Source organism: Macaca mulatta, chromosome 3 (assembly GCF_049350105.2).
Source record: "Macaca mulatta isolate MMU2019108-1 chromosome 3, T2T-MMU8v2.0, whole genome shotgun sequence".
Classification (NCBI taxonomy): domain Eukaryota; kingdom Metazoa; phylum Chordata; class Mammalia; order Primates; family Cercopithecidae; genus Macaca; species Macaca mulatta.
In genome coordinates, this window is record NC_133408.1 from 187761412 (window position 1) to 187788278 (window position 26867).

At 38.1% G+C, this 26867-nt stretch overlaps 1 protein-coding gene across 1 annotated transcript in view; it reads left to right on the top strand.

Moving 5' to 3' along the window:
* The window catches only part of CNTNAP2 (contactin associated protein 2), a 2249322-nt gene that overhangs the window by 1788150 nt on the left and 434305 nt on the right, over window positions 1-26867 (top strand). The window contains exon 15 of the mRNA XM_001094652.5: window positions 22544-22671. Within this exon, the coding sequence (XP_001094652.1) occupies window positions 22544-22671 (128 nt within the window). The remainder of the gene's footprint in view (window positions 1-22543; window positions 22672-26867) is intronic.

Genomic DNA, 26867 nt, shown 5'->3' on the forward strand with positions numbered 1-26867 from the left:
CCAACACCTTGTAGGTTAGGTTTTTACCATATTAATTTGGGGGGATGTCAAACATTCGGACCATAATACTTGGGTTGTTTCTAGTTTTGAGCTGGTCGAATAATGATATGAACATTCTTATCCATACCTCTGAGTGCACCTGAGCATGTTTTTGGAGGGATCTATTTCTATCTAAGAATAGAAGTGTTGAATCAAAGATCATGTGAATCTCCAACTTTAGTAGATAATGGAGAAGCTTAAGAGCAATTTTACCAGTTTATATATCTATGAAAAGTGATTTAAAGTGTGTTGCTTCACATACTTACCAACACTTAGTAATGTCATTTTTTAAATTTTAGCTATTCTGATAGTTGTGCAACAGCATCTCATTGAGGTTTTAATTTTTATATCCCTGAAGATAATGAGTGTGAGCAGCATTTCATAGCTTTAGGAGTCTTTTGGATTTCCTCATTGTCTTCATCTGAAAGATTGAGCAAGATTTCCAAATTTACTTTTGCTGAAGGCAAGCCTGCCTTTTTTGCTTTTCTTAAAGAAAACTTAAGTATTGAGTACACAAAGATATTTTATTCTTAAAAAAAGAAAAAAGAAAAAACTCAGCAGAGAAATGAGACAACAGATAGAAAAGAATAAGGATCCATGAGAACAAATTTTACATGTTTAAGACGAGAAACACTATAGGATATTTTGATGCTGGGGGTAGTGATCCAATAGGAAAGGAAACCATGAAGACAAAAGCAGAATAGAGTACACCAGCAGGAGCAAAGAGCTTGATCAGGCGAGAGGCCGAGGAGCCTGGCAGGTTGGCCTTACATTTGAAGGGACTTTTTCTACATTGTATCAGGAAAAGCAGAATATGCAGACCCAGATGTAGATAGGTTTGGGGACAGGAAGAAGATTTAATTCTACTTAGATTGATTCCATTTTTTGTTTTCTTTTCCAGAAATAAGAGGTGAGATCATTTGCTGATCCTGAGGTGTGGAGGGAAAAAGTCTTGGCTAGAGGTATAAGACGATGAGTGGAAGATGGAATTGACTAGAGAAAGTGATAGGGTTGTCCTGCAGGTCTGAGGACCGAGGTGATATTCATGGTCTCCATGTAAAGCATGACTGGTCGGCACCTTTTGTTTGCTTGGTTTTCTCCAAGTTTTACTGCTTAGATGCAGTAAAATAACATCTGGCATTCCCAGAGTTGGTTTTTCAGATAATGTCACTTACTGAGGCAGGAAGGAGAAAAGGTGTCTGAGGTTTGAAGAGACAGAGGAAAGAGTCTGTTAAGAGAACAGGAGTGAAAATGACCAGAATAAGTTAGTAGGATTGACAGGAACTAAATGGGTTAGCAGAGAATGGGATGTAAACACTGTTGGGGTTTTGCTGACAAATACAATGGAGAGCGCTGAAGTTGTTTGTTTGTTTTTCAAAGGTGTGATAATTACAATGAATGTTGAAATCTAAACTAATGAAGAAGAGGAGTGAGGACATGAGAGTGAAAAAGTGATAGCCAATGAATTGAAGGTTCCAGTAGAAGAAATGCTGTATTTGAGAACCAGAGTAAATGAACCGGACAATTAAAGGCAGTGGTCAGATGTCACCATAACTAGAATAAAAGTTTGGAAAGATAATGACTAAGTCAAGGGTATCACCAGGGGAGTAGGTGGCTGAAGAGCAATCGGATGAAAAAATAGTGGGAAACGAGATGCTCAAAGAAATGGGAGGTTCGTAGGTCATTGTGGTCCAGAATTGCAATGATTATGTATTCAGTTCCGGTGAACCAAGAAATTAAGCATTTTGCAATTCTAAAATCATCAGAGTTGAAACACTAAAATTAAAGTCTAAAATGCCATGAACATTATGTTAGATATAATATATGTAAAAAAAGATATAAAGAAGAAATATTGGGCTAGACTTAGTATCTCAAGCCTGTAATCCCAGCAGTTTGGGAAGCCAGGGTGGGAGGATTGCTTGAGCTCTGGAGTTGGAGACCAACATGATGAGACTTTGTCTCTACAAAAAAATTTAAAAATTAGCCAGGTCTGGTGGCATGTACCTGTGGCCCCGGCTGCTTGGAAGGCTGAGGTGGAAGGATTGCTTGAGCCGTGGAGGTTGAGGCTGCCGTGAGAGGTGTTTGCACCACCATACTTCAGCCTACGTGATAGAGAGAGACTGTCTCAAATAAATAAATAAATAAATAAATAAATAAATAAATAGGACATGTTAATAAATACTGTGATCTTCAACAAAGATGCTTAACCTTTCTAGGGCTTAGTTTTCTCCTCTGTATAATGAGTCATTTGAATTATCTAGAAGTTCATTTCTTTGCCTGAAATGGTTTGTTTCCTTTATCCAGTATTACTCATTGATTATAATGATCGCCAAAAAACGAGTACTTATGTGAATACTAGAGAACAGATATTACTTACTTTTAGAAATACAAATTACTTATTTGCAGAGGCTCTTTTGGTTTTATGTATATGTTTATTTAAAGTCTGGCAGGGAACCAAGAGTATCAGAATCACTGTGATCTGAAATCCGAGATTTTGGTAATCTCACTTCTGTCGGAAAATCTCTAGGACATCAAGCTCATCAAGGTCCCCAGATGCTCATGATGCATTAATTGCCTTTTGAGAATAACTGCCTAAGAGATGGATGTTTATATCGATTTTGTGGTAGATATTTTATTCTTCACGGGAGTGGAATTCGTTTTACAGGTTGATTCACAAACCTAGAGCTAAACATATAACTGGACTATTACAGATTTAAAGTATAGATTGCATAATTTTGTGAAAATATTATCATACAAATTCTAACATATCGTGAGCTGAATTATACTACCATTACTAAAACTCAATTACCTATAGGAGTCAAACATATATTCTAATAAGACAGAGAGTGAAATTGCTATTTTTGTCTGCTGGCCAAATTAACTCCCAACCCATCAGTTTGTCTCCCATTCCCTGAAGTCCTGTGCATATGAATTACCTGGCACTATTGCTAAATACAGATTTTTTTGCAGTAAGTGTAGGGTAGAATCTGTAATTGTGCATTTCTAACAAGGTCCCAAATGTGTCGGTGCAACACACCTAAGGACCACACTGAACATAACTCTATACAAAAGGCTCCACTTTTTATTAAACTGTGATTCTGAAAACCCAAGTAGAAATCAGGTTGTTGTTTTTTTTTTTTTTGAGATGGAGTCTTGATCTGTCGCCCAGGCTGGAGTGCAGTGGCATGATCCTGGCTCACTGCAAGCTCTGCCTCCAAGGTTCATGCCATTCTCCTGCCTCAGCCTCCCCAGCAGCTGGGACTACAGGCGCCCGCCACCACACCTGGCTAATTTTTGTACTTTTTAGTAGAGACGGGGTTTCACCATGTTAGCCAGGATGGTCTCGATCTCCTGACCTTGTGATCCGCCCTCCTTGGCCTCCCAAAGTGCTGGGATTACAGACATGAGCCACCGTGCCCAGCCGAAATCAGGTTTTTAAAAATTTATTCCTTTCTTTGGCTGTTGAGACTTGTATTTCCCCATGCCATGTCAGACAAATTGCATTTACCTGGTTCCCTCTAAATTAGCAATCTTAGAAACTTCAGCTACTCTCAGATTCTATTCCATTATTTCAGAGTTGGCTCAAGTGTGAGTGCACATTCAGGTTTTCCAGTTGCCACATAGCATCTTTCCGTGAACTTCTCCCTTGTTCCAGCTCCTGCTTGGGTGTCTCTGGCACCTTCTTAGGACAGATGTGGGGTGTCCAATGCTCAGGACCCTGAATCCAGCTCAAGTACCTACCATGACTTTGATGCAAGGCAAGCCAGCCCCAAAGTGGGACTTAGCCCATGAGGGTTCTTGGCTTTGCCCAGGAAAGAATTTAAGGGCAAGCCAATGGTAGGGTAGAAGAAAACAGCTCTTACGGAAGTGGCAGTGTTACAGCTCTGTGATTGCTCCCACAGAGCAGGGCTACCCCACAGGCAGTGTGCTGAGAGTAGCAACTCAGGACAGTTCTGTAGTCATGTTTATACTGACCTTGAATTACATGTAGATTAAGGGACAGCTTATGCAGACATTTCTAGAAAAAGGGTAGTAACTTTGGGGTCATCAGTCATTGCCATGGGAAGGGGTGGTAACGCCCAGGTGTTGCCATGGCGATGGTAAACTGACAGGGTATGCTGGTGGGTGTGTCTTACGGAAAGCTGCTCCTGCCCCAGTCCTGTTTTAGCTAGTCCTCAACTTGATTCAGGATCTGAGCTTCACCTCTGAAGTCGAGTCCCACTTGGTACCTCAACTTCAAATGAAGAAAGTCACTTAATTCAGTTTTTGTTGTCTCTTTACCAATAACTTGAAACCATTTGAGCAGCCTCTCATCCTATTCAAAACTGTTCCTTTCCCTTAAGCCTAAAACATTATCCTGGCAATAAGCCTCAGCCCCTCAACTCTTAAGTCCTTCCTTAAGGCTCAGAGGACTGCCGACTACTTCATGAAAATACATCCTTGGCAAGCCACCCAGTGGGCCGCCATTCCCACAGCAAGCCCAGCAGAACCATCAGAGTCATGGAGTGGTTATAGTTTAAGCTCTTACATTGCAATTCCCAAGGACACTATAACATAGTGTTCCTGCATGGGTGAGGGAATAATAATAACTGGTTTTTATGGAGGGCCAAGAGAGGCAGATGAATTACCTGGTGGAATGTCTAAGTCAGCATCTCTAACTGATGAGTGAGCAGGACAAATCAGAGTTCTACGAGGAAGCTTTATGCCATCACTGGCAAAATACGAGGCAGCAAAATGCAAAGGAACTCAATAAATGGTGAGATGATTAACCAGTGAGGTGGTACTGACTCCAGCAGTGGTGTTATTGAAAGTTCAGGTATTTTCAATGAAAACACCTTTTAAATCTTGGATTGCCAGAAATCAGCCTGCCAAATATGAGAATAATCCAGGCAGACAAGGACAAAGAACACTGCACAATAATGATAGTAGTAGGCAGTGTATTATACATTGTAATTGTACAATAGTAACAGTAATAGACAGTGTTTTCCAGCATCAACTGGAGTATCATTTCCTATCCCAAGTAAGCTAACCACAGGATGAGCCCAACATCCTGAGGTCCAGAGGAGAGTGGACAGTAGTGAGTTATGCTGTCCCCCTGTGGTGCCCCAGGACTCTCTCTCTGCAAAAGATGCTGTATCCAATTACGTTAGGCTCTTTCTCCTTTCCTCCTCCTTCATTCCCTCCCTCCCTCCTCCTCTCTCTCTGTCTCTCTCTTTCTTTCTTTATGCCCTAGAAATAAATCCTTCCCTTCTTTCCCAGAAATCATGGTGATAAGTAGAAGCCTGCATGCAGGAAATTATTGAACATAAAAAAAATACATAGTTGGTGAAGTTAACTCAAGACACAAATTATACACAGAGAGGTAATTGCACATAGATTAGAGAAGTCCAGTGTATTCCCTTTTTGTAAAACGCCTTCTGAATCAAGTATCTTTTGATTCTATACAATTCTGTCTCCCCTCAAATCTGATCTATTCATGTCAGAGATCTCCTACCTGGCTCCTTTTCCATCTAGTAATGAATTTATATCCCTGTCCTGAACTTCTATCTCCTGCCTCCCTCAACATTATATCTCTTTTTATAACTAGGATATACTCAAATGAAAAAATTCATGTATCTCACTCTCTTCCACCTTCTTCTAAATAGTTTGCTTCCTTTTGATCTATTTATTTGCTACACCAGGAATATTTGACATTTCCTGGAGAAATAGGAATCTCTTGGATGCCCACTTGAAATGAGCTAGTGTGGTTATTTAACCAATACCCAGAGCAACAATGCACAAGACGATCAAAAGTTACACATGGAGAAAGAAGTTCTCCATCTCACACCACTGAGTTACATTTTAAGCAATGGGCTTGTGAACTAATACCATTGTTCACCTTCTCAAAAGGGCATTGTATTTAGGAATGGCATTATTACAGTTTTCCAATAGAAGACATTAAATAAAGGAGAGAACATTTATATTGGGCAATATTAAAACATTTACTTCCACATCCACTGCTTTCGCCAGCTTGAACAGATTAGTTATTCCCAGTAGATTATTCTCATTGGTAATTCTGTAATAAAAGATTCTCGATATTGTTCATTTTCATCACTGGCATTGTAATTTTTATTTCAGAATCTTGGCCATCGAATATTCATTATCTAATTATAATGAAAATGCATGATTCCCTTAAGAATGCCTATAACTAAATGAATATGAACTTTATTAAAGGAATTAAATTAGGAGATTAAAATTATTCAAAGGGAGTAACTTTATTCTTAAATAACTGTAGGATTGCAATACTAGGAAAGAAAGAGAGTAGGAAAGGCAACAGAAAAGTAGTCAAAAGAAACAGAAACAGAAACAAAAAAAGATAGATCCCTGATGTACTGTGATGGGGAATAGAGTATTAATTTAATTACTGTTATAAATAAACTAAAGAAACATTGAAAAGCCTAGTAAATTATGCGCTCCTTGAAGATTAGAGTCAGGACTGATTGATCTTTACATTCGCCACCAGACCAGGCAGTGCCTGGAAAGTAGTGGACACTCAGTAAATTTTTGTTGAATTAATAAGGAAGCAAATTCTATACGAAAGTGATAACAAGCTTATGAGTACTTTTTCAAGTTAGTTTGTGGGTACAAGTTTAAGGAAATTCATAGTTTGATATAGTTAGAATGTGTGTACTGAATTAGAATGTTAGTCTATGTGCTTTGGGAATTCATTTTGAAGCTGAGGAAGCTATGCAAGAGGCAGCCAAGTTCAGAGGAAGGGTGGGAGACCTGGTGAGCTGCCCATCCCTGCCTTGAACTCTTTCCTGTTATAGATGGAAATCATCCTTCATTGCCTGGGAAAAAGCATGAGCCCAAAGCAGAATTAGCCTTCTTTATATATGTGTTGAATTTGTGTTCCCATCATATTAAGTATTAAAGGAAATTATTATGAGCTGTTTGTTGGACAGTAAAGGAAAGTGATAATAATAATTTTAATACAGTTAACATTAGCTTGAACCATATGAAACTGATATTTTTGTGTATAAACACCTAAGTGAATATTGACAATTTCACATGGTTTAATTTAATATTGATCAAATGCTATGTGCTAGGCACTGTGCTAAGTAATGTATAGTCCATTAATTTGTTTAAATTTCATCCAAAAAGTTTTGTAATAGATGAGGAAATTAACAATAAGTTAGGGAACTTGCCCAACATACAAAGAGGACATAGAAGGTAAACACAGTTTGACATCAGAGTCCCTTTTCTTAAACAGAAGACTATCCTACCAGGGAAAATATGGATGTCATAAATTACGTTATTAAAATCTTGCCTTCCAATCACTTATTTATGTCGACACAAATGTGACAATAAGGTATACCATGGTTAATTCACAATGCGAAGTGTCTGCTTCTAGAAAAGTGAGATTTGCTTATAATACAGAGTTATTACCACTGCAATATTAAGGTCAAGTTCTATGGCTACAAAATGATGTAATCTTTGCTCAAGAAGGTCACATTGCAGTAAAGAGGACATAATTATAAAGAGTATTACATCATTAGAGTTAGATTTTTTTTTTTGGTCAAATGACTCAATCCAAAAAGGAGGATACATGGTAAGAATGTACTATAGAGACAGATAAATATCTGAAACCAAGGCCCCAGAAAATTAACAATCTATGTCAACCATAACTATATTATCCATGTGAGTCAATTTCTATGGGAAATACAGTTCTGTTTTCTATAGATAATACAGTTCTTCCTAGAGGAAGAAGCAATTAATTGATCTTAGAGGGGTCAGGGAGAGTTTCATAGAAGAGATGACAACTTTACAAGGCCTGAGGGATGAGTGGGATTGTATTAGGCAGAGAAAAGAGGAAAGCCATCCTAGAAAAGGGCGCAACATGTACAAACAGAGGAATGTGTGAAAGTAAACAATCACGTTGAGGAACAGTACATGGTTTATGTGGCAAGGAGGCAAGTTTGATACAACACCCAGACACGTGAAATGCTGAAACGGTAACTTGGACTCTTATTGTGAAGAGCCCAGGATTGGAAATTTCTACTGTGTCCTAGAAAGCCATGATAAGCCAACGATGCAGTTTCCTTCTTGAGCTCTAACTTTCCTAGAGGGAAGTGCACACATCTTAAATGCACAGCTTAGGCATTGTTACGTATTAATACCCCCGTGAAATTATCACCCAGACCCCTTGCTTGAAAGACCAAATGTCTTTTTTTCTTCCCCCTCAGAAATGTATTACCATTTTTCAGAATTTATATTTTCTAAAACCCAATATAAAATCTTATATGCAACCATTATTGACTGAATTGTGTCCTCTGAAAAATTCATCTGTAAAGCCCTAACCCCGAATGCGATTGTATTTGGAGACAGGGTCGTTCAGGAAATTATTTAGGTAAAATGAAGCCACAAGAATGGGGCCCTAATGCAATGGGGCTGGTGCCCATATAAGAAGAGGAAGAAACACGGGAGAGGTTCCTTTCTCCACTTTAGTTCACGGAAAGACCATATGAGGACACGGTGGGAAGGTCGCCCTCCAGAAGCCAAGGAGAGAGGCATCACCAGAAACCAACTCTACCAGCATGTTCATCTTGGACTTCAAGCTTTCAAAACTACCAGAATATAAATGTCATCTAAGCCACCCGATCCGTGGTGTCTCAATACAGCAGCCTGAGCGGACTAATCCAACAGTCTCTAAGTATTAAATTTAGAATTGGTCATCAAGATTTTGTTCACCTCAAGGAAATAAAATGATTCAGACTTGTTTGTATCATTTTCCTTTTCTATTTTCAGATTATTTGCAACCTGGAGACTCTGCCCTGCAAAAACATGTGGCAATTTCCCCTTCTGGATCCTCACAAGAGAAAAATTAATTCACACAAACAAGATACTCAGACGCTTTATTTATTCTGAAAAAAAAAAAAGTGAAATTGCTAAATTGAGTTTTTCGCTGGTCAAGATTTACCTAGCCGGATAGGTGTAGGCTCCTTACTCCTTTCTTTGAGGTATTTGCTCTCTCTTGATTAAGGGTGATGGATTTTTATGGCCCCACTTCTGAGGGGAGGATTTATATGTCTTTTAATTTGTGTAAGTTGGACTGCATCATAAATGGTTCACTCTCTAAATTACAGAGTAAGTTTGCCAATAGAGATGACCTTGTTTATTAAAATCTAATTAACTGAAGTTTTAGAATGTCCCTGAGTGGGTTGCTGAATTTCTGATTTTCTCCAAACCAATATAGATCAAAGATCCAGCTGGCTGGAGCTAACCACAAAGCTCTGAACCTCACCGTGAAATTATCTAGTTAGTTCCTCTTTCAGACATTTTTTCCAAGGTACAAGCCCAAGAATCTTTTAATATGTTGGCCATCCTATTTCAGAGAAGCCATGTGCCTGATTATGAGTTGGAGAAAGAGGCCCGGGTGCTCCTTGTTCACTGCAACCGAAATGAGAGGACCCTGGAGTATAACTTTCATTCCCCAGCAACGGTCAGTCAGAACGTCTCTGATCATGTGCCACTTTGCATCTTCTGGACAAAGTTCTATGCTGCCTATACACATAAGGCAGTAATATTCATGACTTTTTACTGCCAACCTTGGAAAATAATGTTGGCAAATTGATGACAGACATATGGGATAAAACATAATTAATTGATTCAGTTCCCAGTCTATATACAAAATTGCTGAATGCTAAAATTCCTCTGGTTTCTGCCCTATTGCTTCTTCCATTTCTCACTTCAACTTTAAATAAGAGTTTAAGATTTGCCTCTTCTTTCTCATCTCGCATTTAATTATCAGCTATTGAACTTTTTCTTCATGACGCTACTAGATCCCTTTGTGTCCCGTCCGCCGATGAGCTCCATATTGATACAGCTGATGTGCATGCTTTAATTTTTTGATACCAGACATTTTTGCAATACTTAACATAATTTACCACCTCACCCCCCCCTCCCCCCAGAAACTCTCTGTTCCCTTGGCTTATAGTACACAGAATTCTTTTGGTTCCCTCAGATTTTTAGATCATGTATTTTTAACTTACTTGGTTCATTCTTCTTCTTTCATGCTTGACACTCACAGTGATCTCAAGGCTCTTTCCATGGCTGCATTCTGACTTGCGTTTAGTCCCAGTAACTGAGAGATATTTTGAAATTCTGTTTTTATTTGGGCCACTTCACCCTGAAGAGTAAGTACTTTTCATTGTTGTAGCTTAGGTGGTGTGCCTTTTTCAAACATCTACGTCCCACAGCATCTTCGAGATATTGATAACATAAAAACAAATATCGATCATCTTAAGGGCCTTACAGACTTCAGAGATGGGTAAAAGAAACCATTTCCACCTTCAAATCAGTCTTTTGTATCCACTAGGGGAGCAAAATGACCTGCTGAGTTGAAGTGGGAATAACAAAGTATCTCAAAGATGATGTGATGTTTGTAGAGAAAAGTCGTGGCAGTAATCAATACAGGAATCATTTATATGGATCTGTGTTACTTGGAGGGGGCTTTAGAAATGGCATCAAGAAAAAAAAAAAAAGCAATCCTTCTTGGTTTAAAAGATAATGCTGGTATCATTGAAAAACAGTACCTTTTAAGATGGCCAAATCCCCAAAATAAAAATTCAAAGCACATCGTACTCCCTTCTGAGGCCAAACGCATCAGGACTAATGCTCTTTTGAGCTAACCATGGTATTTAAGCAAAAATTTAGGGAATGGGGGCTCTGATTATTGTTTTTCATGAGTGTTGATATCTATAGAAACAATGAAGGAATATACAGAAAGTAAATTAGATAAAGACTTGATTTATAAAAATTATCCAGGTTTAGAAAATGTTATATATCCAAAAAGAAGTCATAAATTAGGTTTCCCCAGGCTGTGAACTAGACTAAGGTGTCATGTACCCTCACATTCCAAAGCTGAATGCCCTCCCTGTCCGTGTCACCCAGTTACCCTCCTTGTGTGACATAAGAGAAGCCCAGCAACTCCTGGGGACGTCTCATAGTACTAGCAGGAAAGATTTATTTGCAGAGTTGAGATGTCAGCATATTCCATCTGCCCACAACCATCGTCACCATCGGACTATCCCTGTTTAGTTTCAAGGGAAAGAAACATGAATGTGTGGAACGAAGCCAGCCATTAGCAACCTTTAAAGGCACCCACCCAAGAGCCATCAAAGCAAGAGTGAGGAGGGGTGCGAACTGTGCGGAAGCAGAGGGGAGTTGTAAGTGACCAAGTGCACTTGGCATTCCAATTTCTGCATTTATTTATTGGTTATAAATAAAGCTTCAGAAACACCAAGAAGTCCTAGGCTATTCACTCTAATTTTAAAAGATATACTGGGCCATTATAAGGGAAGATTTTCCCCTTGACTACTTTTGAGATGCCAGGAGCTGGCCATTAATCACTAGATATGAAAACACATGGAGATGGCAAAGAGGCTACACATCAAGCATTCCCTCTACTAATCATGCAAATGAGTCATGATTTTAAAAATGTAAGGAACTCCTACTTAGGGAAAATATGAATGTAGATGCACAAAGTAAAATGTAAGTAGTCCAAATTAGTCTTCAAGCCAGTAAGACAATTTTCCTATATGATAAAAAGAAGAAATTTTTATATCATTTAAAGGAAATACATTGAAATTATGTTAGAATTTTAAAAATGTAAACATGCATCTTTGCTTCTTAAATTCTAGAGTATTGGAGATTTGATCTGCTTTTTTCTAGCTCAGCTATTAACTGGTTCAGTACCTTAGTCCAGGCATTGTTTTATTCCTAGTCTATTACCTCTGAAAAATGAGGGTAATAACTAGATAATCTCCCAAAACGTATGCTGGTTACTGTTCTAATGGCCTGCGAGGAAACTGTGTAGGACTACAAAGTCTTGTCTTCAAAGGATTCACACTGCACATCTATGTGAAGAAATATTGGCCCAGATAAACTAACCAACTTACTTTTACATAGAGGCAGAGCCAAGGTAGGGTTCACCTTTGCAAATCTAAGTCTTGTAACCCTTTTACTACATTAGTGAGATATGGATCTTCTAACTGAATATTACTTTCTAAAGAAGTAATAAATCCCAAGTACAGAAAAAAAAGATACTAAAAATATTTCAAGAGCGTTCAAGGAACTCCAATATAAGAAAGGCTTATTGTTGGGTTTTTTTCATCTCTCTCCATTGATAGTAAGTACATATGGATAACTATTTTAGAGCTGTGCCTAGTTAATGTCTATGTTTATTCATGTATTTATTCAATCATGAAACACATGGAGCCAGCCACTTTTATTTGAATCCACTTTAAATAAACACTTTTGTGTTGATAGTATAAAGTTTCATGAAACAGTATATCTGCCCTCAGGGAACTTGCTTTCCAGAAAGGCAAATCAAAGAACAACATTTTGCAAAGAATCCCAAAATGGTTACAAGGGCTTTCTAAGAGAAGTCTAAATTGAACAGATAATTGTCTCACATTTTGTAAAAGGCCTAAACTATTCTCACTGAAAAGCAGTAATTGAATCTGTAATTACTTTGATTTCACTGGGGACATAGGCATGGATTCTAAAGATCTAATTGTGATGGTTGTTTTCTTCATCTCTCTCATTGCTTCCTAGCAACACTACCTTCCTTCTTTCCATGGAGGAAAACTCAACAGTCAATGGTGGGCAAGGACACTATGAGAAGCGTTTAATGGCACCCACCCAAGCGCCACCAAGGCAAGAGTGAGGAGGGGTGTGAACAGAGGGCCCCACTGCTTATTTGCCCTTCTGATGATCCAGCCCCTGTTTGTTCTATGAACAAAGGCTTTAACTTCTGACATAAAAGTGGTATTTGAAAATGAACGTAGAGGAACTGGCAAACTCAGCCCATGGGCTTCCCTTTTAAAAACACGGAATCACTTCCTCATAGTCATTTCAGTGATGCCGGGAATGTTCCTCTCGCTCTCCAATTCACCCTCCACCATTCACAGAGATTTGATTTTTAGAACTTTGTCAAAAGACAAGGTCGCATAAAAAATTAGTTTAAAGCTCTAATTGGCTTTTATTAGCAATTCTCAAATTGGGCAACACCTCACTCTGTAAAATGGAATGGCTGTCCCAACGCACTGAGGAAAGGAGATTGGCTTTATAGGCAGAAAAGGTCTAAAGAAAGAAAGCAGAAACAAGGAATAAAAAGTGGATTGGTCATTTCAAAGTTACTTTACTTGTAGGGTTAAAACAGGGGGATCTCTTATCATGCCAGCTCAGGAAAACTGGTCCCCTTACCCCCTTTTTTTTTGTTTGTTTTGTTTTGAGACAATGTCTTGCTCTCTACAGTGGTATGATCTCAGCTCACTAAAGCCTCAACTTCCTAGGCTCAAGCAATCCTCCCACTTCAGCCTCTTGTGTAGCTGGGACTACAGGTGCGTGCCACCATCCCCAGCTAACTTTTAGTATTTTTGGTAGAGACAGGGTTTCACCATATTGCGCAGGCTGGTCTTGAACTCCTGAGTTCAAGCGATCCTTCCACCTTAATCTCCCAAATTGCTGGGATTACAGGGATGAGCCACCACATCCAGCCAAACGGGGCCCCTTCTGATTGATGGCTATGGCTCTCCTGTTATTTGGAAAACTGATGGGTTTCAAAGTTCAGGTTAGTTCTGTGGCACCTAGCACAATTGACTGCATGTTGGTTTGGTCTGAGTTGGTGGGGCCTACTGCAGGGCCTACTCCAAAACAATGGCCTCCCATGAACCCCGTTTGGCAGTCTCATTAAGGCATTGCTTCTACTTCACTGGTTTGTTAAGTAGAAGGTTTAAGGTTTGTCACCTTTTTCTCCGAGGGCAGGTTTTAGTAGAGACTTGGACAGAGGGCATATAGCAGAGAGAATACAGGAAGATGGAGCTGAGAACAAAATAAATACAATAAAACAAAAATTCTCCATGGTTTTAAAAATATTTAACAAAAACTAATTTTGACTTGAGTTTATAGGTTTCCTATCCTTTTTTTTTAGGTGTATTTTAAAATTATTTTTAATTGTATACGTTTTAAGTTGTACAGCATGATGTTTTGAGATACTTATCTTTATATATATATACACACATACATATATATACACATATGTATATAAAAGTGATTCCTACATTGAAGCAAATTAACATACCCATCATCATATGGTTACCTTTCTTTTTTTTTACCAGCAGTACCTAAAATCTACTTTCTTGAAAATCCTATCCTTTTTTATGTAACATTAGATATACACTTTTAACAATTAGGTAGTATTTGGTATTAATCATGAAGCAGCATCTTATTTCTGGATAGAGTCTATTTTCTTAAGTTGTTTTAAACTTTTTAAAGATTTTTTAGTTATGAATTTATTTTATTTTTGAGACAGGGTCTCATTCTGTCACCCAGGCTGGAGTGTGGTGATGTAAACTTGGCTTGTTGCAGCCTCAACCTCCTGGGCTCAAGCAATCCTCCCACCTCAGCCTCTCAAGTAGCTGGGAGTATTGATGTACACCACCATGCTTGGCTAATTTTAAAATTTTTTATAGAGACAGGGTCTCACCATCTTGCCCAGGATAGTCTTGAATTCCCACCTCAGCCTCCCAAAGTGCTGGGATTACAAGCATGAGCCACCGTGCCTGGATGTGAATTTTTATTTAAGAGATAGAAAGAATAGGAACAACCCAAAGATCCTTTAATAGAAATAACTAGACATTAATCAAATGTCTAGTTTGATTAATGGTATGTCTATGTTTAACTTTTTAAGAAACTGCCAAACTGTTTTCAAAAATGACTGGGCACAGTGGCACTTTAGTGTAATCCAAGTTACTTGGAAGCTGAGATAGGAGAATCATGACTTTACAGCCCACCTCCCAAGTTCCCCCAAATCCTTGTCAACACATGTTATTGCCTCTCCTTTTGATTATATCTTTAGTGTAAGCTATTAGTAAAATAACTTTCCAGGAAAATTTTTATAGGTTTTTACCTTTTAACCTACCTTTTCTGAACACTTGCTGTGGAAAAAGTACAGTGTATTTGAGGATGACTGTTAGGAGGCAGAAAAGGTGGAGAAAAGAGAGGCTGGGCTTAGTGGCTCATGCCCATAATCCCAGCACTTTGGGAGGTCAAGGTGCATAGATCACTTGAAGTCAGGAGTTCAAGATCAACCTGGCCACCATAGTGAAACCCCATTTAAAAACAAAAAAAGATGGAGAAAAGAGATACAAAGATTTATAGGTAAAACGAACTTAATTATATGAACCAGAAATCATACAAAAGACTCCAAAATGTTTAGAAGCCATCCTTGAGATGCAGATTTAATGCTAAAAATATTGGCATTTTCAGAATATTACAATGACGAATGTTGACAGTCAAACAGAATTTTATTGTTAAGCTTGTCTTGGAAAAACCAAGAATGTTTGTTTGTCTGTGATTGAGGCACAGTCCCTAAAGCTAGTTTGGAAAAGTGACAAATGTTTCAGGTTAGGATACAAAAGACAAATTCTAAATAAGAAATGAAGAAGAGAATGAAACGTGGAGGAAACTGGTGGGACATTCTGTGCCATTTAAATATCTTGACTCTTATTAATGAATGTCTATATAGAGGTCAAAGGTGAGGAAAAAGACAAAGCATGGGTATCTAAGAAAGGTGTGTTTTCTATCCAGGAAGAAAGGTCAATGGAATACATAAATATAGTGATATAAATTTAAAGGTAGTAAAAGCCCTTAAAAACAGAGTCAGTAAAGATTTTGTAGTCCCTGGTTCATAGTCACAAAGTAGAAGGCACCAAAGCCAGGAAATATACCACTTTGTAGTTTATTACCCTACTATTTCCAGTGAGATGTGTGCAAAAGACTTGTTGGACCTTATTGCCAATTGGCATTTGAGACTATCTACAGTTCTTTTTTTTAATAACCTCATTGAGGTATGATTTGAATACCATAATATTCATCGATTTTAACTGTACAATTAACTGTACAAGTGTACAGTATTTTTTCATAAATTTTTAGTAAATTCATTGAGTTGTGCAACAAATCAACACAATCCCAATTTAGGACATTAACATTATCCCTATAAGATTCTTGTTTACCAGGAATTTCTGTTTCTACTCCCAGCCCCAGACAACCACTAACCTCCTTTCTGTCCTTGTAGATTTGCTTTTTCATATCAGTAAAGTTAGAAGGTGTGATTTTTTTGTTTGTCTGGCTTCTTTCACTTAGCATAATGTTTTTGAGGTTTATTCATGTTGCAACATGTATTCAGATTTCATTCCTCTTTATTGTCAAATAATATTTCGTTGTACGTATTTACCATACTTTTATCCATTCACTAGTTGGTGGGCATTTGCATTATTTCCACTTTGGGCCTCTTATGACTAAATCTGCTATAAACGTCTACCTAAAAGGCTTTGTGTGAACATATGCTTTCATGTCTCTTGTAGAGATATCCAGAAGTAGAATTTCTGAGTCATATGGTATGTCTATGTTTAACTTTTTAAGAAACTGCCAAACTGTTTTCAAAAATGACTGGGCACAGTGGCACTTTAGTGTAATCCAAGCTACTTGGAAGCTGAGATAGGAGAATCATGACTTTACAGCCCACCTTCCAAGTTCCCCCAAATCCTTGTCAACACATGTTATGGCCTCTCCTTTTGATTATAGCTATTCTGGTAGTGTGAAGTAGCATCTCAGTGTAGTTTTAATTACATTTCCCTAATGAATGATAGTATTAAGCTTCTTCTCATGTGTTTATTTTGTATTTGTACTTCTCTCTTTGAGATATCTTCTGTAGCTACAACTTTGACTTCCTGAATTCTGTCCAGAAATTTCTAGTTTGAGTGATGCCGTGATGGAAATGCACGAAAGTACATAGCGTATACATTTTTTAAGGGTTACTAAATACCCCTAAAACTTCACAAAAGAGAAGTCCTTCGACTCTGCTAGAATTATTGTATCGGAAAACTCAATATAATCATTTTCATAATATTTGATAGAAGAGCAGGCTCATTGTAAAAACTGGGGATGTTTATTTTTCTTTAGGGCTTCTTTTTTCTACTTTTTCATTAAGCTAAGGACAAGACTAAACTGCCTGGAGGCTTGTTTGCTTTCTCAGCACAATAAAAAAGTCAAGGAAAGACAGCAGAGCAAGACAGATTCTTCAGAAAAACAATACCGAAGGGAAATAATAGTAACACCACGTTAGAGAAACAAAATCCATAGAATCAAGCTTTACTTGAGTAACAATGCTGATGGAAATAGCATGCAAGAATCTTAGTTCAGGGCCTATTTGGAATGGATGATAGAATTTTTCCAATGTATAACTTATTATTCTAACAGGATAAATAGTTACTGAATATCTCCCTAAATTAGATTGACCTCAATCTGTAAGGATCATAACTTTCAACAAAGGCTTGTTTTGCTTGCAAAAAGATTCATGCAAGATGCTTAGATGGACATCATAAAGGTATTTCAGAGGACCACCTCTCCAGGACCCAAATTGGTTGTGGAGGCTAGGCACAGTGGTTCACACCCTGAAGCCAGGAGTTTGGGACCATTCTGGGCAAAAAAGCAAAAGCAAGACCCGTCTCTACAAAAAAAAAAATTTAAAACATTGGGCGTAGTAGCATGCACCTGTACTCCCAACTACTCAGGAGGCTGAGGCAGGAGGATCCCTTGAATCCAGGTCAAGCCTACAGCGAGCTATGATTGCACCACTGCACTCTAGCCTGGGCAACAAAGCGAGATCCTGTCTCTGAAATTAAAAAAAAAAAGGAAAAAAAAGTGTAGGTTGTGCTGTAGGATCACAAAAACTTTGTGCCGGTTAAACCACTTTACTGCCTTTCATGAATTAGTTTCCACAACTAATGTAGAGTCTGCTGTTTGAGAGTTTCACATGCCATTGTTTGTGGCTTTACATTCTCTAGATCCCTGTTTAGATCTTGGGTCAAAAGTGACCAAGGAGGCATCTTTATACTATTTTCTCCTTTTATTATTTTCTCAGCTAACAATTCTTTCCCTCTTTTGTTGATTGGGTAAGGAATATCTGAGTGTTATTACTACTAGCTCTACGGCAACCTCTTATAAACTTCAATATATCATTCAAAACATTGGTTGATTTGGGCATGAGGTAGTTCTAGAATTCTTTTTTGCTTAGTATGACATGTTGATAGATTGGGGTAAATGTGAATAAAACATTGCAGATATCTTTGAATGTATGACTTACAAATAACCTCAACATTTCAGGCTAGCTAAATATATCTTTAAAAGGTAATTTTCACCTCACCTATTAATGAGAATTAAAAGAAAAATTCTTTGATTTTAAAAAATTCTTTGATTTTAAAAGATAAATTCTCTGATTCTCATTCTTCTCATCAGTAAAATGGGAGTAATGTACACTATCTCACTTAATGATTATCATTCTCACTCAATGAATCATGATATTAAATTTTCAGTATCATTGACCAATAATGCAAACATTTTGAGAAAACATGGCTTATAAATTTCTATCATCCCTGATGTTAATCAGTATTTCTTGCAAAATAATTAAGTAATGCCTGCTTTTATTATTAAACATTTTTTTAAGTTCAAAACCTACTAAAAGTCTACATTTATAAAATTATTACAAACACTTAAAAGTTATGTTTCCAAATTATGAGATTGTGTAGATATGTGAATTCCTATAAGGTTATACACATATCAATTTGGGCAACACAATTACATAATAATTGGAATATTTCCAAACACTTGTTTTAAAAATGCTTTCTCCTAGCACTAGTTTCATAAGAAGGTAGTACACTGTCACTGATCATAAATAAACCATCATTACTGGCTGGGAGCAGTGGCTCACACCTGTAATCCCAGCACTTTGGGAGGCTGAGGTGGGCAGATCACCTGAGGTGGGGAGTTTGAGACCAGCCTGGCCAACATGGTGAAACCCTGTCTCTACTAAAAATACAAAAATTAGCCAGGTGTGGTAGTTGGCACCTGTAATCCCAGCTACTCGGGAAGCTGAGGCAGGAGAATCACTTGAACCTGGGAGGTAGAGGTTGCACTGAGTAGAGATTGTGCCATTGCACTCCAGCCTGGGCAATAAGAGCGAAACTGCATCTCAAATAATAATAATAATAATAATAATAAACCAACATTACCAAGTGCTGACAATGATCTTGAGCAACCTGAATTTTCATACATCCCTGGTAGAAGTGTAAATTGGTACATGCTCTTGGGAAAACTGTTTGAAATTATCCACTAAAGTTAAACTTGTGTACTTTATGACCCAGTATTTCTACTTTTAGGTAAATGCTCAATATAAATGAATACTAATAAGTAACACATCTATAAGAACGTTCATAGCAGCTTTATTCATAATAGCCAAACAGTGGAAACATCCAAATGACAATAGAATATTCATTCTCATTGTTGTGTAGTATTATATTTTATTTATATGATACAATCTTTTGTATCATATAAATAAATATTTAAAGTTGAGTAGAAGGAACTAGGCACAAAGGAATTCGTGGTGATTCCATGTACATAAAGGTCAAGAAAAAGCAAAGTTCATCTATGATGGCAGTAGACAAAGTTATGGTTACTTCTGAGGGGGTATAGTAACTGGGAAGGGCATGGGGGTGCTTCTGGGGTGCTGGAGCTGTTCTAAATCATTATGTGGGTCATGGTTGCACAGGGTTGTGTGTGTGTGAGCGTGTACGCATGTATGTGTGTGTGTGTAAAAATTCATTGAACTGTACCTTTCAGATTTTCATGATCATTATTCATTTAACTACAGAATGTCATAGAGATTCCACCATTTAAAGATCTTGTTTTTATAAAATTACCCATACTATCTTATAGATGCTGGAACAGTTAAACAATGAAGAGTAGCCACAATTGGCAGAGCACCTTCTCTTCCTACAGGATAGAGCTCACTTGTACCAAAGCTGACATATGACTGCCTGCTATACAATGCAGAGTAAATTTAAAAGTTTATTATTAATTAAATTTATTTCCCACTGTTACAATAAATAAATTGAAGTGTAGATGGTTTCTTTCCTCTTGCATGTTTCTTTGCATTTATTCTCAGTACATATTTTTGTCCCCTCCTTTGTCCCTTCCCAAACCCCTTGCTCAACTTTGGAAACTTGATTGAATTACACAACAGTTGCCTACCATGATAGTCAGTGGGATATTTGCTCAGTAAATTCCTAAAGCAAAAATGGACAGTTATGCCCCATTATGAAATAGAATTGGCAAATTCTTCCTAGAAAGGACCAGATAATATACATTTTAGACTTTGAAGGTCATATGGTCTCTGCCATAGCTTCTCAACTCTGTAATTGCATCATACATAGACAATACATTTTTTAAAGTGGCTGTATTTCAATAAAACTTTTTTATGAACACTGAGTCTTATAGCATCACAAAATACTATTTTTTCTTCTGTTTTAAAACAATTTAAAATGAGAAAATCATTCTTAGCTTTTGAGCCGTACAAAAAGAAGTGATGGACAGAATTCGGGTCTCAGGACTTAGTTTGCAGAGCTCTGATTTAGAGTCATGTAATTTTAAGTAATAACTTGAATCTCAGCCTTCAGTTCCATCATTTCTAGTAGGTTGTCAAATTACCATATGCTGTTAGACGGTGCTTTTATTTATTGTTCCTTTAACAAGCACTAAATATTAAATCTAATATCAAAGGCTTTGTTTCCTCTTTGGCACGATTGTAATTCATAGGACTTCTAATAAAAGAGGATAGGTTTGTAAAATATTCCACTGAGATATTTGAGGCCTAGTCTTCAGTAGCTACAGCGTCAGTAAGAATCACAATGCTTTTCTGCATAATCTTAATTCTGATTTGATAAATAATTATTTTTTAAAAACCCTTCATTTTGAAAACAATGAAATAACTAAGGCAGTATATAATGCATCTATTTGAGACCCTCTGGCCAAGTTCTGTGACTCCTTCCTGGGTTTTTATGGGTCCTGACACATGAGGAAACAAATATTCACTGACATTCAAGAAGGTCAGAGCTATAAGTAACGGCTCCACACAGCATAGCATTTTCAAGACAGGCCTCCAAGTTGGTTCCTCTCCATTCTCTGCACTATTTGCCAAGAGACATGAATGTCAAATCTTTAAATTATTGAACTCTGTCATTCTCCTGTCATCCAAAATCAGGGTGGGTTTTTTCCTGATGAGTTCTATGTGCATTTTTTTTTTTTTTTTTTTTTTTTTTTTTTTTTTTTTTTGAGACGGAGTCTCGCTCTGTCCCCCAGGCTGGAGTGCAGTGGCGCGATCTCAGCTCACTGCAAGCTCTGTCTCCCAGGTTCATGCCATTCTCCTGCCTCGGCGTCCAGACTAGCTGGGACTACAGGTGCCCGCCACAGCGCCTCGTTAATTTTTTGTATGTTTAGTAGAGACGGGGTTTCACCATGGTCTCGATCTCCTGACCTTGTGATCCGCCCGCCTTGGCCTCCCAAAGTGCTGGGATTACAGGCGTGAGCCACCGCGCCCGGCCGAGTTCTATGTGCATTTTCAAAATTGTTATTTCTATTCAGACTGAACCATGTAAAAAATCATCTGAAAGGGTAAATTTGAGGAACGACATCACGCTGCTTTGTGTCTCTCACCCATTCAGCCCCAAATGAGGGATCCCTCAGCCACAGCAACAGGAAAAGGGGACAAAGGGGCACTGATTTTCCGTGAAGGTGAAATCTGCTGCACAGGCCCCAAAACTCACTGCACATAACTCAGCTTAAGCCCATCTCCAGGAACCCCTCCTGGGTTTCTGTGCTCCATTCTAGAGTCAGTACTTTGCAACTAGCCTTGTCCTTCTTCATTTAGGGTGGATACAGGGTAGACTTGGGAGACCTGAAACAAGATAAATATAGAGTCAACAGAAGAACAAACTCAGGAGGAAAGCCAACTGGGCTCAAATCTCAGCTCCACTCTTCAGTGTAGATGGAAATAGACACTTATTGAACACCTGTTTTGTGTTGGAAACTTCACATAAACTGTTCCAGTTGTTAAACAAGAAGAGAGAAAGGAACAAAAGGTGTCCCTTATTTAACTGACGTACAACAGGAAAGAAAACTTCTGAAGGAACTGCTTCAAAGCCATGGAAGAGACAAAGGTTGTTTTAAAAGAGGGTTTTGCTTCACATATTATTCAAGTGACCAGGTTGACTTTGTTGAACTTCTGATTCCGTGACAGCAGCAAACTCTGCATGTGTGCTCAGGGTTTGCCATGCCGTGGTGTACTCTCAACCTAAAAGAGTATGCAGCATAATGCTTGTGAATCTCTGGAAATCAGGGTGTCACTTCTGTATTCCAGAGGACAAAGATGCCAGAGGAGCTTCTGATCAATGTGCTATGAGACCACCTATGGAAGAGAGAGAACAACTCTGTAACTGTGGCTTTACTTAGTAAACTTCCAAACGATTACTGAAATGTCATCATTAGACACCTTAAGCAACTAGCAAAAAATTCATATTTCTAACTCAGCCGCCTCATTCTTTTTCTGTCTTTCCCTGTGATCCAGGAGGAAGGATGCTGGCTTCTTATCGTACAAAGATCACCTGCCAGTGAGCCAAGTGGTGGTTGGAGATACTGACCGGCAAGGCTCAGAAGCCAAATTGAGTGTGGGTCCTCTGCGCTGCCAAGGAGACAGTAAGTTTGCATGGCAGCTATGGCTTGCACTTTCTTATCCCATTTAAATATTGTTTCCAGGCTGCTCAGAAGATGCTGCAATCAGACTTGCTCTTCTGTGGCTCCTACAGAAACATCACGTAACCCAAGCAGAGCTAACTTAGAGGAGGGGAACAGCCATAAAGCCTCCAGTACAGGAGCCGAGATTTGGGCATAAAGTGGGGATATCCATCTTTCCTCTGTATTCATATGTAACAAGTTTGACTACCTAAGTTTATGATGATATAAATAGCAATGCTAATAGCATAAATGCGGTACTCAACAGCTGTGATTCCACTGAGTGCTGCTGTTAATGCCATTAGGATGACTATTTATATCACCATAAACTGAGTTTATGGTGATATACATAGTAGCATTATGGGTTAATGTATCATTGTAAACTTGGATTATGGCCATATAAAGTTTGACATTATTGCTATCAAACTTCATCATCATCAGAGCTTGATGGTCCCTTGTAAGCCAAAGATTGTTTCTGTAACTATGTCTTGTTTCAGGATTAGTCACCCCAGAGAGGAATTTGGGGCTGCTAGCTTGGACAGTGGGAGGTAAGGGAGTTGGAGCGATGGTCCCTCCTAATTAAGGGCACCATTAGGATTTTATGTTGTTTGATACCCTTGGGTGTGCTTTATGTGCAGTCAGAGGGAAACAGTGACACGGTTGCACTGTGGGGATTCTGCAGCGAGCGTCCTGGGCATCATTTTCCCTCTTCTTTTTGGGACACGTGGTTTAGGCAACTCTCCTGAGAGTTCTATGCTTTCGTGATTGTGTGCAAGGCATCCGGAGACCTGGATTCTGCTCCCTGAATAGCTGACTTGCCAGGAGACCTCAGGCAAACCCCTCCATTGTCTTAGCTGTGGTAATGAGAATACCACCAGCATCCCACTTCCTCCTGGGAAGGCTGTAAATATTTTAGTGCCTGGATTGGGATTCCTCCTAGCAAAGCATTATGTTAGATGGAGTATTATTACCACTTTGTAAATCAATGGAGAATTAGACCTACTTGATAATAAATTATTGCGTCCACTCGAAGAGGTGTCCTAAGGAACGTAATGATGCATGCTTAACAGTTTCCTACTTAGTAAATTGAGGTTGTCGGCAATTAAGCAATGCCATGTTCCTAATACAAAAGGGAGATGGACTTTGTACTGATTTTCCTCTACTTACATTGAAAATGCTACCTGTAAAATTGAGACTGGCCAAGATCTTTATCACACACTTATTAAATAATAATACTTCATTTGTTCAGTCAGGCTTAGTAAAACTCTTCAGGAAGAAATTTAATTTCAACTGCCTAAGAATAGGATATTCACCTAAAGTAATAGTACATATGCATTTTAAACAAATAGTATAAGAAATGAAAGATAGCATTGCTCTAACATTAGGAAGACTGTCATGTGTTGTCTAATGAAAGCCATTTTTGTATGGAATAATTACTCATTGGCATATAAAGGTAAAATATTTCTGGCTTACCGATTCTAATTCTGAAGTTAGCTTTGAATTTGAGAAAGTGTTCCCATTAAATGATTGATTAATAAAAATTTCACTTCTGCAAACTTTTTTTCTTGTTTTGTTTTATTATTTTTTTTTTCAGACGGAGTCTTGCTCTGTCACCCAGGCTGGAATACAGTGGCATGATCTCAGCTCACTGAAACCTCTGCCTCCCGGGTTCAAGTGATTCTCCAGCCTCAGCCTCCCAAGTAGCTGGGATTACAGGTGCACACCAACACGCCTGGCTAATTTTTGCATTTTTAGTAGAGATGTGGTTTCACCATGTTGGCCAGGCTGGTCTCTAACTCCTGACCTCACGTGATCCACCCGCCTTGGCCTCCCAAAATGCTTGGATTACAGGCGTGAGCCACTGCACCCAGCCTTCTGCAAACTTTTATTACCATTCATAAAAAGAAGATTCTAGGAACATTAAATAGTAGATGCTGCAGTATATGAGCAGTTTATAATTAATATTAGCTTATTTGTTCTTAATAAATCAACCACAGGAAGAATTTATTGTGAGGCTGTCATTCATCTAGAACTTTCCTAGGTGCTCTGGAAAAAAAGAAAAAGAAGTTCAAACCATGTTATGTGAAATGAACATGAAAAAATATTGGAAAACACAACTTGGTTTATAATTTAATTTTAGGCTTTATGATATAAAATTATTGCAACTGATAGGAAAGGAGCCATAGAAGGTGTATTTCAGGCAGACTTTCTTTTTAAAAAGAGAAAATGGGAAAAGTATAGTGGTCATTGTTCATTTGCATTTCTATTCTAGGGCTGTTGGTCTTTAGAAACATTTTTAGAACCTATTAATAAAACGAACGGTTATTTATTCACATTACATGATCTCAGTATACTTATAATTACTGTAGCTTCAGAAAGACTCTTTTGAATAATATTTTACCTGATATGTCATGAAAGCAAAAGCAGTCAACAGTTAATGGCAATTATGTAGAATACTTTTGTGTCTGTGAGAGAGTGAAATCTCATTGTTTTCCAGGCAACTGAGAATAAGTATTCTACCTGGTACTTGAATTGCCTTGTAGCAGTCAGCAGCTGTGAAGCCCATGAGCCCTTTAAGAATGTTCTCACATGGACACAGTAATGATAGAGCGTTCCGTATCAATTGCATTTTCCAGTTTTTATACATATACAATCTCCTTGGATACACACAGCCTCCTGTGAATTCGGTAGGGCAAATATTAGTCTTTCTGCTTTACAAATGAAGAAAATACTTCTTTGAAAATGGCATTTACACAACAAATTTCTGAGCACACTTTCAGGCTCTGAGAAGCTTCAGGACAAAAGATTGAACAGAGAATAGAAACAGCTGTGTCTGTACAAGGTCAGAGTTGCTTTCCCGACTGCACTCTCTTTCCTGAGCCGATTGTTGATTAAATTAAAATGTCTTAAAAATATTTCATTTGGGTCTTATCCTACCACTGGCCTCATCCACCCATGTCAGTTACCAATATAGTACAAACATTGTAGGGATTAAATTTATGTAATTTAAAAAGTGGCGTGGTGCATTTGTCCTGCTGTTTATAGAGATGAACTTACTTTGTGTCATTTACTGAAGTCTGTTCAAAGCTACAGCTTATAAAGACTAAACCTATTGTTGAAAAATATCTCTTGGTTTGAGGAGTTGAGTGATGGTAGCCCTCAGAAGCTGCCTCTTGAATTAGGCCCCAGTTTCATCCTCTAGTCTCAGAGAATGAAACCATTTTTGTGGGCTCAGCCCAACCATTTCAGCAGTTTCGGTTGATTTCATCATGCCTGCTGTGTTTTATTTTTGCTTTGATTCATCTAAACTTAGACCCACAAAATCAAAATGCTAAAGAAAATCAGTGAGTGCCACTCAGATCTGCTGCATTTCCCATATAGTGCTGTGAAATGCTTATGTCCTTACAGGGGTGTTTGTGTGTCTGTGTGTGTGTGTGTGTGTGTGTGTAGTTTTTTTCTTTCTTTCTTTCTTTTTTGCAAAGCCTATCCGAATGGAAACTTCAAATCTAAATGACGCTGAAAGTAGGACTGGTGATGGATGGTTCGCTAAAATAAAAACTGCTGTGAAAATACAAATCCCCCTCTTAAACTAGGTCTACGCACCTAGAAAGAAACAAAAGCCATTTAGAAGATCAAAAATTAATGATTAGGTAGACGTTGTTTCAAATTGAAATATGTAATCTTCTTTGGAGACGGCTGCCAAACTTTCATACTTTCATGAAATTAATTTAAAAAAAATAAAAGACTTCCATTTTTTGGAGGTAGAAATCTCATACTATATCTGATGAATATAATTAATTGTAGGAATATAGTATTTGGTAGACAATTGCTTTATTTTCAGCCATATGATGTAAAACTTTACCGTACTCCTCTAGGGATACAGGGACTGTAAATAAATACTTTGGAGCAAGTTTGTCAGAACCATAGGAAAGGTTTAAAAAAAAAAGGCAAATGTTTTCAGTAAACCTAGGTAGATAAGTAGAAACAATTCCAGAAAATGTCTTATTCAAGGGCTTCTTCCAAGGCCATGCCAGAAATACTGGCTGTGAGGCTGGCGACAGAGCACTGGAGTCACACTGCAGGATTAAGATGCAAATTCAGTTTCTCAGAGCTATGGAGGTGACCCAGAGAGATAAGGAAGGAAAGGCAAGGCAGTAGTA